The 13,550-nt window shown below is 38.1% G+C and overlaps 1 protein-coding gene across 5 annotated transcripts in view; it reads right to left on the reverse strand.

Moving 5' to 3' along the window:
* arhgap32b (Rho GTPase activating protein 32b) overlaps positions 1-13,550 on the reverse strand; it is a 288,605-nt gene that overhangs the window by 83,743 nt on the left and 191,312 nt on the right. For 4 of the 5 annotated variants that reach the window (XM_062048338.1, XM_062048337.1, XM_062048340.1 and 1 more), the window contains 3 exons: positions 8,661-8,742; positions 3,117-3,167; positions 2,774-2,848 (listed from right to left, as the gene is read on the reverse strand). In XM_062048338.1, coding sequence (XP_061904322.1) covers positions 2,774-2,848; positions 3,117-3,167; positions 8,661-8,742 — 208 coding nt within the window. The remainder of the gene's footprint in view (positions 1-2,773; positions 2,849-3,116; positions 3,168-8,660; positions 8,743-13,550) is intronic. The other variant, XM_062048339.1, reaches the window with a different exon arrangement.

A 13,550-nucleotide genomic window follows, 5' to 3' on the forward strand; every position in this document is an offset into this window, starting at 1 on the left:
ATTTACAACAATCAAATGGCACCAATTCAGTGGAAATAGCATGGGACCCCTGGAGCAATTATTTTGGACTAAAGCATGCACCTGGGGATAGGTTGATTGGCAACACTAAATTGGCCCTAGTGTGTGAATGTTGTCTATCAGTCTGTGTTGGCCCTGCGATGAGGTGGCGACTTGTCCAGGGTGTACCCCGCCTTCCGCCCGAATGCAGCTGAGATAGGCTGCAGCACCCCCCACGACCCCGAAAGGGACCAGAAAATGGATGGATGGATAAAGTTAAATTACGTGCACAATAGAACAGCCTCATGGATGGGAACAGTGGAGAAAGACATTGCAAATAAGTGCATTGTATAGCAGTTCATTCGACCAAAATCTTTTACACATACTGTACCCTTGTACTGAGTCATACTGCAGGGACGGTCCGACGCTACACTGATTAAATATATTGGATTGAATATCGTAAGAAAAAAACCCAATAACTCAGATCCGATCTGATCCCAAACTAGCAGAAATGCTGACGTACACTATGTTAACTGAGATGCAGCGGCTGTAATGTACTGTACAACGTTAGTTAGCTAACACAGTCGCATTGAAAAATTTAATCATCCCACATTTAGAAACTAAGGTATGCATCCAATATTGAGCCTAAAAGAGACTATGTCCTGTATTACTGTGAGAATCAAGAACAGCTTATGAAGCGTTAACAGAAATAATGAATGACACAGCGCTGTCTCTCGGCTAATGGCTGTGCTTGAAGTTGCAAACAAAAACTTAACTTTCGAGCCTCCCCACTCTTAGTTGGCGCAGCAGATATCAGAATGAACCTTGTAAGATCTGACCAAAACATCCGGTCTGACTCGCTAGCATTAGCTTATAGCTAGAGATCGACATAACTTTGTTGAACAACCATTGAAACAAAAAAAGTGTGTATGAAATACAACGCTGGGAATAAAAGAGCTGATATTTGTTGATTTAAGGAAATACATCAACAACAACAAAAACTTGACTGAGCGTTAAAGTAGCTAACTACACACTAAAAAATGTTGGGTTGAAAAATAACCCAATTCTAACCCAACTGCTGGTTCAGAAAAGGACGAACCCCTTATTTGAGTTATTTTAACTCAACATTTTGGGTACATTTTTTCAACTCAACTTTTGCGTTGAATTATTTAACCAAAAAGTTGAGTTATGACAACTTAAAGTTGGGTTATTCCCAACCAAACTATAGGTTAAATTATTTAACACAAAAGCTGACTTTAGGTCACTACAATGTTGGGTTATTCCAAACCCAACTATTGGGTTGCGCAATTTAGCGCTCCTTGACCCAATAGTTGGTTAAAAATTATGCTAACTCAATGTTGGCTGATTCATTACCCAACTATTGGGTTGAATTTATTTAACACAAAAGCTGACTTTAGGTCACTAAAATGTTGGGTTATTCCAAACCCAACTATTGGGTTGCGCAATTTAGCGCTCCTTGACCCAATAGTTGGTTAGAAATTATATTTTTTTCTGCGGGTTTATCCTACTCCTTCCCAACTACTGATCAAACGTATTTTTATTCCATTAAAATATACTCAAAAGCAAGATATAAGTGACATTTTTTTCTACAAGAATTGCCATGTATGGTCATAGTTGTCACGGTGGGGTCACATTTTACTGCGTGGATCATTCTACCAGGATGCAGATGGGACCCCGTAGGCAAAATGCAGGTAAGGAAAATATTTATTGTCCGTAAATCATGCGGGATACAAACAAAAGTGCACCAGCGTGCCGATAGCACGGGAAGCTAACGGAATAGCGAACAAGAAAAGCTTAGCATGTAAACAGGCAAACAAAAAGGCGAAGCTTAGCTCAGGAATCAAATTAGTAGCCGTCGTAACTGTTGCGTGGAAGCAAATAAGAAAGCCAGACTGAGTGTGGCGAAAAGCAGGGAATAAGTATCTCCCTGTTTAGTGCCCAGGAGAAGGTGAGCGTTCAGAACACTAATCAGAGGCAGGTGAAAACAATCTGCAGTCATGGCAACTAAAACACAAACCCAGGGGTGCTCAAAACAGGAACTGAGGGAGTCAAAAACTAAACAAACATGACGGATCATGAAAATAGTAGTTCTATACAGCATGCTGAAATATTTTCATGTACATAAGATGTGTGATTATAAATAATGTTGATGAGATTAATCCTTAATAAAATTCCTTTCAAGAAAAAAGAACCTTTTTAATAAAAAAAGCCTTTTACCCAAAAATGCATTACTCATTGAAAAACAACCCAAAAATGGTTCATAGTTTTGAAAACCCTGAAATTGAGTTAAAATAATACCCTTATAACCCAAAAAATGGATTGCTCTTCATAAATATAACTCAAAAATTTAACCCACCACTCGCAAATCATAAATTGGGTTATCAAAATAACCCAGCATGTTTTAGTGTGTGGGCTTGTCTGTCCCATACCGAAGCAGAAGGAGTCATAACGCCAGCCAAAGACGTTAAAATAAAATCTTAAATAGCGGACATTTTTCCATGAAAATATGGAGAATCTACTGATGGTGTGTTTGATAGGGAAGCAGCTGGAAGGACATACCGTAGAAGTTTAAATATTACTGGTATGATGTCAACATGAATACAACAAAGTGGTTCAATTTACATTGAACATTGATTTACAATACTGTATAACAAACCTCCACTGTGTTTTTGAACTGCATACACAGTATGGTTATTTGAATAGGGAGGAACAAACAAGTTTGGGTCTGGAGTTAGTTTTTGCGTCTGTTGTCTACCTGAACTTAGGCTGTAGTGGTTTAAAGGGTCGGCCGCCCATGCATTGTCCTGCATTACACTCTCCATCTCCAAATCTGCATGCAGCTCGATAGACAGATGCACCAACGGCAAGATGGATGGATGATCAGATGGATGGAAACATGAGAATCAGCAGAGGGAGAGAAGCACTTCAAGTTAGAAAAACCCCCAACAACTTTTACTTTGAGACTTAAAAGAAGCCTCAATAGTGCCTGCGATAATCTCAACAAACTAACATGAATACTACAGTTTACAAGTACAGGTGTGCTGGTGAGAAAGGGGGGTGCATAGGGCAGGTGGAAGTAGTCATATACCAACACGCACATGGGGGGAAGAGACTCCAAGAGGCAGGCGGCGGACCAGAACACGGCGATGCTGAGACAGAGGAGGCAGAGTGAGATGCAACACATCGAGACACATGCAAACATAACAGCGTGTCCCTAAAGTCTGCACATACAATATACATACATTACAAAAAAAAACAAAACACTAATATTTTTGGATTATTTGTATACAAAAAAACTTAACTCGGTGTCCTGGTACAACTGGAGCTTTGAGTATTGGTCGATTGATCCAATACAATATCTGCACGAATTATACATATTATTACTATTTTGTAGTGTTGCATGTTACAAAATAATTAGTTAAGTGAAATATTCTGAGAACATTGGTAGGTATAAAAAAATACTAACCTATTTATTATTAATCCTCTTGAGTGGATTTATGCAGCCTTTAAGTTAAAGCGGTAAATGTTTTTTCTTCAACACCTATTGTGGTGGCCGCAATAATTCATTAAATTAATCTCATGACGCAGTAAATTGAATGATGCAGACACGTTTGTTACTTTTCTGATACACTTCTGCCATAGGGACGTTTTATGTGTAAGTAACATGTAACTATATACATTTGATACTTGTTTATATTGACAAATGTGCTGTTTTAGATGGCAATGTCATTCAATAAACACTATTGTTCTTATTTCTTATACTTATTCCTTATGTGTAGGTTGTGTGCTTAACTGTGTGTAGCTGCTAGATCCTAGTAGTAGCATATAGCCTACCATGTTTACCTTTTGTAGATGATGTGACTAAAATAGAAAAAAAATACCAACTTTGTATGCTTATTGGAGGACATTTAGATGTTAACTGTCAGTCCAGCTTTGCACAAGTGAACATGCTGCAGGACTGCATGTAGCAAGCAGATATACAGTGCATTCCGGTAGCATTCACAGTGCTTTACCTTTTCCACATTTCGTTATGTTACGGGCTTTTTCCAAATAAAATAAATATCCCATAATGACAATGTGAAAACGTTGTTTTTTTTGCACATTTATAAAACAAAAAAAACAACAACTAAGAATGACATGTACATACGTATTTTTGATGCACCTTTGGCAGAAATTACAGCCTCAAGTCTTTTTGAATACGATGCCACAAGCTTGGCACACCTATCTTTGGACAGTTTCGCCCATTCCTCTTTGTCCATTCCATTTTTTGCAGCACCTCTCAAACTCGGTCAGGTTGGATGGGAAGCGTTGGTACACAGCCATTTTTAGATCTGTCCAGAGAAGTCCAATCAGATTCAAGTCTAGGCTCTGGCTGGGCCACTGAAGGACATTTACAGAGTTGTTCTGAAGTAATTCCTCTGATATGTTGGCTGTGTGCTTAGGGTTGTTGTCCTGCTAAGAGACAAACCGTCGCCCTAGTCTGATTTCAAGAGTGCTCTGGAGCAGGTTTTCGTCCAGGATGTCTTTCTACAGTCTACCAGTTCCTGCCGTTGAAAAACATCCCCACAGCATGATGCTGCCACCACCATGCTTCACTGTAGGTATGGTGTTGGTCTGGTAATGAGCAGAGCCTGGTTTTCTCCGAACATGACAACTGGCATTCAAGCCAAATAGTTCAATCTTTGTCTGATCAAACCAGAAAATGTTGTTTCTCATGGTCTGAGAGTCTTTCAAGTACATTTTGTTTTTTGTCTAGCCATTCTACCGTACAGGCCTTATTGGTGAATTGCTGCAGATATGGTTGTCCTTCTGGAGTATTCTCCTCTCTCGACAGAGAAATGCTGTAGTTCTGACAGAGTGACCATCGGGTTCTTGGTCACCATCGTGACTAGGGCCCTTCTCACCCGGTCGCTCAGTTATTATGGCCAGCCAGCTCTCGGAAGAGTCCTGGTGGTTCCAAACTTCTTCCATTTATGGATGATGGAGACCACTGAGCTCATTGGGACCTTCCAAGCAGCAGATAGTTTTCTGTACCCTTTGCCAGCTTTGTGCCTCGAGACAATTCTGTCTCGGAGGTCCACAGACAATTCCTTCGACCTCATTCTTGGTTTATGCTCTGATATACACTGTCAAGTGTGGGATGTTCTATAAAGACAGGTGTCTGCCTTTCCAAATCATGTCCAACCAACTGAATTTACCCAAGGTAAAAGTAACCTAGTGAAAAAATATGTACGTTTCCACAAGCTTGTTTTGTTATGTTTATTAATGATATGTATTATTATTTACATTATTATTTTACTGTTGGACTCTAAGTTGTAGGAACTTCTCAAGGATGATCAGTTGAAACAAGATGCTCCTGAGCTCACGTTTGAGCTTCATGGCAAAGGCTTAGAATAGTTATGTACTTGTGATTTCTTTCTAAAAAAATATTTTCACATTGTCATTATGGAATATTGTGTGTATCAATCATCAATCAATCAAAGTGCCGTCGGTGAGTTAGGATGAGAAAATCAAGCGCTTCTTTTTTCCTACCGATGCCGTGCTGTAACCGACCTTTGGGGCGGTATAGCTCGGTTGGTAGAGCGGCCGTGCCAGCAACTTGAGGGTTGCAGGTTCGATCCCCGCTTCCGCCATCCTAGTCACTGCCGTTGTGTCCTTGGGCAAGACACTTTACCCACCTGCTCCCAGTGCCACCCACACTGGTTTGAATGTAACTTAGATATTGGGTTTCACTATGTAAAGCGCTTTGAGTCACTTGAGAAAAAGCGCTATATAAATGTAATTCACTTCACTTCACTTCACTTCACTTTGTGCTCATTGCTAACAAACACGGCGTCAATCGTGTGGGACTCAACTGTTTCAGACAAACATATTATGTGTACTATTTGCACCAAATGTTCTGCAAACATTCTGTGAGGAGGGGAAAAAACAGAGCTTTATCACATTAAACCTTACCAGCCACATGAATTGTCAGCATTGCAAAGACGATGATTTTAAAGCCTACAAAGACGCCTCCTGCTAAAGTACCTGCGACAAAGCCTGCCGCAAAGAAAAGTCAAAATAATAGATAATTTATCTGTATTTAGTATAAGTTTGATTCCGCCCGAGTACAGCTGGGATAGGCTCCAGCTGCCCCCACCACCCGGACAGGGACAAGCTGTAAAAAATGGATGGATCGAGGGATGGTATTACCTTGAGAATTATTTTTTGTGCATGCCTAATCTATTATTTTTTTAGTTTCAGTTTTAAAATCTGTAAAACCATTCACATAAAAGCTTGAGTAATTTTACGTTTTGCATTTTGCTGCCTTACTGTACCCGAACTGAACCCAAAGAGGCCTGTATTTGGATTATAATGTACACTTGAGTGACACCCCCATTGTGTCTAATTAAATATGCATACATAGGAAAATGTGAGAACCAATGTGCAATATGCATGCATGACCAAGCAGTGTGTATGGGAGCTGGAGAGAGTGCAGACACATCAATGATCTGTGGAGTGTTTTTCATGCACTCCAAGTCAGAAAATTCTGATTAGCTGGTTAACATTGGATTATCATCAGTGGATAGTACGAATCATAATAACACATCATTATTATGATAATTATATTAATATTAGTGAATCCCCTAGAGACCCCCCTGTCTTTAAAAACTATTGACACCTCTGTTCCTAACTTTAATCAAGGGTCCTTCAACTCACGATAGTCATGGGCAATGAGTTGCAAAAGTGAAACTTAAACATAACATTCTCCTTTGCTGCAACAGCTATGTATATATATATATATATACACGTATATATATATATATACATGTATACATATATTTTTATATATATATATGTATATATATACTTTTATATATATATGTGTATATATATATATATGTAAATATAAAATATAAATATATGTGTATATATATATATATAAATATATGTGTATATATATGTGTATATATATATATATATATATATATATATATATATATATATATATATATATATGTGTGTGTATATATATATATATATATATATATATATATATATATATATGTGTGTGTATATATATATATATATATATATATATATATATATATATATATGACACATATACAGTATATATACCTTTCTTTATCCTTGTTCCAAAATGTTGACGCTGTGTGTGAATGCCCTTAAATGACCATTGATGACAGTCATTTATGTGTTGAGTGAAGTGTTCTAAGTTAGGTTTGCCGCTATCCAGGTGCAAAGAAACATTTCGGATTTTCCATAGGGTGTGTTGGTAGTCTTAGACATTCTTAATTTGATTCAAGCAATCTTATTATTGAACTCTCATGGCTATATTAATTTTATGTTAACATTTATGACGTCTTTTCGAATAACTTACATATTTAGATGGCAGGAAAAAAAAAATCCTCAACCTTTACAAAAGCACCGGGGCCATACAACATCCCCACACACCCTGCACTTTGACGCCCCTGCTTGGAGGCGTTTTGATGGCTAGAACCCGGGTGAAATTATTTCATTCCGAGGCAGACAGATTGTTGTTAGTGGTGGTCATAATTGATCAATCTTTGAATCTACAATTTTCACAATTCTGCATTTCTATACAGAATGTATTTATGATCAGCATGTCTGTTTTTAAATTAAACATCAGCCACCACTTTGTGTTAAAAATAATGTTAACATTTGGAATATCCCAGCGCAACGTAAGTGCAGGTCTTCCCAAAAAAACTGTCAGGCAGCTACAGCTTGTTCAGAACGCTGCTGCTAGAGTTCTAACAAAGACCAAAAAATGTGAGCACATTACACCAATTCTTAAATCCTTACATTGGCTCCCTGTACATCAGAGAATTGATTTCAAAATCCTCCTGCTCACATATAAATCACTACATGGTCTAGGGCCGAAGTATATTACTGATATGCTCCCACTATATAAGCACTCTAGATCACTAAGATCTTCTGAGACCAATATGTTAGTGGTTCCAAGAGTAAACTCAAATCAAGGGAGATCATCATTCAGTCACTATGCAACAAATAGCTGGAATGAACTTCCTGAAGATGTCAGACTTTCCCCAACTCTGACTACTTTTAAAACTAGACTGAAGACTTTTATGTTCACCTTAGCTTTCAGCTAAATCTTTTAATCTTTTAACTTTTAACATCTGCACTGTTTTTATTTTTATTGTCTGCATTTTAATTTTGCTTTTATTTTCTTTCATTTCACTTTGTTGTCTGTGAAGCACTTTGAGTCTGCCTTGTGTATGAAAAGCGCTATACAAATAAAGTTGCCTTGCTTTGCCTTGCTTTGCCTTGCCTTGCCTTGCCTTATTGGCTCCCATATAACAGAATTAAGTACATATTTGCATAATGGCTCAATAGACCCCTAAGCTATGGACAAAGGCTAACACTACATCGTCAAACACAGATGACACAGACTCACACACTCTTTCTCTCACACACGCACGTACACCCATAACAAAGCCACATCCTCATTTAAAAGTAAACTACTTCCTAAAAGCTCAGGCCTATCTTAAATGGCATCAGCGATTACTTCCTCCCAACAGCTTTTAACCAAACAGAGGGAGAGCGATTACTTCCTCCCAACAGCTTTTAACCAAACAGAGGGAGAGTAAGTTGAGGTCTACCTGGCTTTGGCACAGAGTTGGTCATGGACTGTGGCACTTTATCATTGATGAGCTCCACACACTCACTTGGAAAGAAGCCAACCTGGATGCAGTGAGAGGAAGCACAAAACAAACAACAATTATCAGTCTGAGGCCCAGTTTTGGGGATAGTTTATACCAGTGCTTCTCAGTTATTTTCTGATATGCTCCACCAGGAAGAAGAAACACACATACATACAATTATTATACTAGTAGTATAATTTCTCAATAAAGTTGTTCTAAGTACACCACTGCATACGATTGTATTCTAATTATCATTAAAGAAAACAAAAAATAAATATATCAACTTAAACCAATAAGTTTATTAAGATTGTTTTTAGTCCGTAACAGAAAATGTTTGTAGTGCATCAATTTGTCTGAAATTTTAAACAAATGTACACATTTTTTGGGGGATTGACATAAACCACACCAGGAGCACTATATAAAACACTTTAAATTACAAAACAAAAAGTAAATGAGTAATAAAACAATTGTGCTGTTTTTTTAAATTTTGTAATCAAAATGCGTAATTCAAGATTAATGGATACAATGAGCACATTTCGTAGTGCACAACTTTTTGAAGCGGGGTTTGAAGCATAATACGGTATGATAATGATAAAGCATGGCCCCTGGGGTCACATGCACTCCCCATGGCATCACACCGCGCCCCCCAAAGGGGGCCCGCCGCACTATTTTAGTAAAACTGGTTTACACAATATCGCCACCAATGGGTCTTTTCCTATTCCACTGTTCTTGTCTTATTCCTTTTTGGACAAAGTGAATTGTGTAAATGTAACCCTAACATAACTGATAAAGCATGTTTAGGACCAATAAACAATACCGTAGCAGTTTTCCCTATACAATGAATTAATTGTGGCAGTCAGCTACAGATACATTTGGACCGCCACTGATAGATTTGGTGCTACTGCTGTATGGATATTAAATCCACTTATTAACATAGATCATATGATATGTGTACAGGGATGGGTACCTTTCACATTCAAGCCAATCAGTATCGGTACTCAAAGGTATCAATTTTCAGTAAGTTTGTGTTTGTTCACATGGTAACACATTTTAAAATGTTGAAAATCAAAATATCAATTTTCTTCAGTGATCTTTTTAGTGAGCGGATATTAACTGCGCTGTCCAGTTGTTATACAATATCTTGTTTTCTTACACTTCTGAGTCACATTTGCAAGTATGCATTCATTTCAGTTTGTCCAAGGTGTGTTGCCGAAGTCAGAAAGGAGTCTTTGCCATTAGCTTATATTTGCCAGACTTGTCTTTTGTTGAGTCCTACAAAGTGTTTATACTGTTTACCAGCTTTTTGATTGTAACGAGCATCGTAGTTGGAGATTTTATTACCAAATTTGGAGGCGTTAAAATCCCCATGTAAAATAGCCAATTCTCATTAGAAGCATGTATTTGACTTATCTAATGTAAATTAGCATCGAGGTAGCTTGGAAAGTGGAGCCTTATATATGACATATATGTTATATATATATGACAATATATATTGACATTTGAAAGGCAATTTAAAATAAATAAAGAATAGTGAACAACAGGCTGAATAAGTGTACATTATATGAGGCATAAATAACCAACTGAGAACGTGCCTGGTATGTTAACGTAACATATTATGGTAAGAGTCATTCAAAAAACTATAACATATAGAACATGCTATACATTTACCAAACAATCTGTCACTCCTAATCGCTAAATCCGATGAAATCTTATACGTCTAGTCTCTTACGTGAATGAGCTAAATAATATTATTTGATATTTTACGGTAATGTGTTAATCATTTCACACATAAGTCGCTCCTGAGTATAAGTCGCACCCCCGGCCAAACTATGAAAAAAACTGCGACTTATAGTCCGAACAATACGGTATATATATACGTATACATATTTATACATATATATACATATATATGTATTTATACATATATACAGTATATACATACATATATATAACATATACATATATATAACACACACACACATATATATATATATATATATATATATATATACATATATACACAATATTTACTCACGACAATCACATTGGTCATAGTTAACTCAAAATGAATCGCGATTAATCGCAAAAATATATAATTTTTCGTCATTAATAAGTGTACCCTAGACAATTTTTACGTTTTTAATACCATGAGTGGACAATTAATTTGCTTCAATGCAATGCAGTGCATTGGTGTCTTGCCAGAGTTTGTATTTTGTAAAAATACAGAATTTGTATTCCTGCTTTAGGATCACTTGCATTTAGAGAAGAGGAGCTACACTTCCATGTTTAGATAGCAGTTTCACTCAATAATAACACAAAATGTAGATATTTATGATCATAAATTGATTGTTAAAGATGTTACGTGATATTTTTTCTACTTGAATAAATGTCTCTGATATTCTGTACTTTACATGTTGTACAAGTTAATGGCATTAATATCTCTGAATGACAATGTTTTAACCTTCTCTACCTACTTATTAAACATTTTTTATATTCAGCCTGTTAAACATTCTGTAATTGTAAACTATCAATCAGAACAGGTTATAAAATAATATATTGGCACTCAGACTAAAGGTTTGGAATTGAGGGTTAAATCACCAAAATGATTCCTGAGTGCGGCCACCGCTGCTGCTCACTGCTCACTTCACCTCCCAGGCAGTGGAACAAGGGGATGGGTCAAATGCAGAGAGTAATTTCCCCACACTTAGTGGTAGAAAATGGATGGATGGATGGATAGTGTGTGTGTGTGTGACTATCTGTGGTACTTTAACTTTAACTGCGTGGGTTCCCTCCGGGTACTCCGGCTTCCTCCCACCGCCAAAAACATGCACCTGGGGATAGGTTGATTGGCAACACTAAATTGGCCCTAGTGTGTGAATGTGAGTGTGAATGTTGTCTGTCTATCTGTGTTGGCCCTGTGATGAGGTGGCGACTTGTCCAGGGTGTACACTGCCTTCCGCCCGAATGCAGCTGAGATAGGCTCCAGCACCCCCCGCGACCCCAAAAGGGACAAGCGGTAAAAAATGGATGGATGGATACCATAGCTATACTAATATTGTGTAGTGAACTGTAATTACCCGATGTGGGCTGCAGAGGGCAGTGACAGGCATGCCTGCAGTATTAAACCTAGTCTCAGTGGGAGCGAAGAAGAAGACAAGATTATTCAAAGACAGTCTACTTCCTTTCAATCGCCGCTGCCATTTCAATACACTTAATTTCAATCTGCCAGAAAATATTTATTTAGGTAGAAATATGATCGTGACATGGCCTAAAAATATTGAGATATTAATAAAAGGCCATATCGCCCAGCCCTAAATTGATTGTATATACAGTATAATTTATAATAAGAAAATGAAGTATTAAGACATTTCTAGATATGGTGCAACGTTAATATTTATTCGCACATAATCCCGCACAGTTCGCATTTAAAGTGAAAGACAGTTTCTTGGTTACTCTGTCATCAAATAAAATGGTATTATTTTCCACAGAGGTGGGGGTCCCAACATACAGGGCACTTTCACAAGTGTACAGTCCAGCCTTTGATTTACAGAAGTGATGATTAGAGATAGTGCTAAAAAGACAGAGCCTGGAGACACTCTTCCGTTGTTTGGTAACACTTTGCGTTCCCGGTGAAATACGTAAACATGGGGCAGCCACAGTGTGGCCTGCGGCTCATGTTTTTAAACGAACCGTACAAGTGCACATCCACCTTTCTGCTTGTGTCTGGAATGTTGTATGATGTCGTGTGCATCTAGCCCTGTGCAGATCACAAGAAGCCACCGAATCACCCCTGATTTCCACAGGACGGGTCACGGGGGCGGTGCATAATCGCTGCGGAGCGGCAGCGCCATCTACTATCCAGCAATCCCGCCCCACTACCGTTCTGTTGTGGCTTTGCCGAGAAGCAAAACTGCGCAGACTTTTACGAGATCTCGCGAATCCGCGCATAATCATGTGGCAAAGTAAACACTGCGGAGCATCTCGAGCTTTGACGTCCATGAAAACACACAGGCAGGCGTGTCTGGGACGGCGTTGACTTGACTCGTGAAAAAGACAACAATTTTGCCGTGAAGGACAACAACTTTTTTGTAGCAAGCAACAACACAACAGTAATATCATTCCTAGCGAGCATTGTCGACACACACAACTCCTACAAACCACGCCCCTGCCTCCCCGGCTACCGTATCAGCTGGCATTTGACACGAGAGAGGTTCTGTGTCAAATGCACGTAGCTCCCCGGGATTTGCCTCTGTAATATTCTTTAATTTCGGACCTCCAGAATCAGTATTTGGGTCAAGAAGGTGAAATTACGTCTGAAAACCTTTGACAATTTGACTTCATGTTCGTCCTCGCCCATTAGGACGATCCACTTTGAAGACAGACTAATGACATGACAACGTGACGGTTACGTAACGTAGCCGTTAGGGCTGCGAATCTTTGGGTGTCCCACGATTCAATTCAATATCGATTCTTGGGGTCACGATTTGATTCAAAATCGAGTTTTTTCGATTCAACGCGATTCCCGATTCAAAAACGATATTTTCCCGATTCAAAAGGATTCTCTATTCATTCAATACATAGGATTTCAGCTGGATCTACCCCAGTCTGCTGACATGCAAGCAGAGTAGTAGATTTTTGTAAAAAGATTTTATAATTGTAAAGGACAATGTTTTATCAACTGATTGCAATAATGTACATTTGTTTTAACTATTAAATGAACCAAAAATATGACTTATTTTATCTTTGTGAAAATATTGGACACAGTGTGTTGTCAAGCTTATGAGATGCGATGCAAGTGTAAGCCACTGTGACACTATTGTTCTTTTTTAATTTTTTTTATAAATGTCT

The sequence above is a fragment of the Entelurus aequoreus genome, linkage group LG05 (genome assembly GCF_033978785.1).
Source record: "Entelurus aequoreus isolate RoL-2023_Sb linkage group LG05, RoL_Eaeq_v1.1, whole genome shotgun sequence".
In the NCBI taxonomy this organism is placed as follows: domain Eukaryota; kingdom Metazoa; phylum Chordata; class Actinopteri; order Syngnathiformes; family Syngnathidae; genus Entelurus; species Entelurus aequoreus.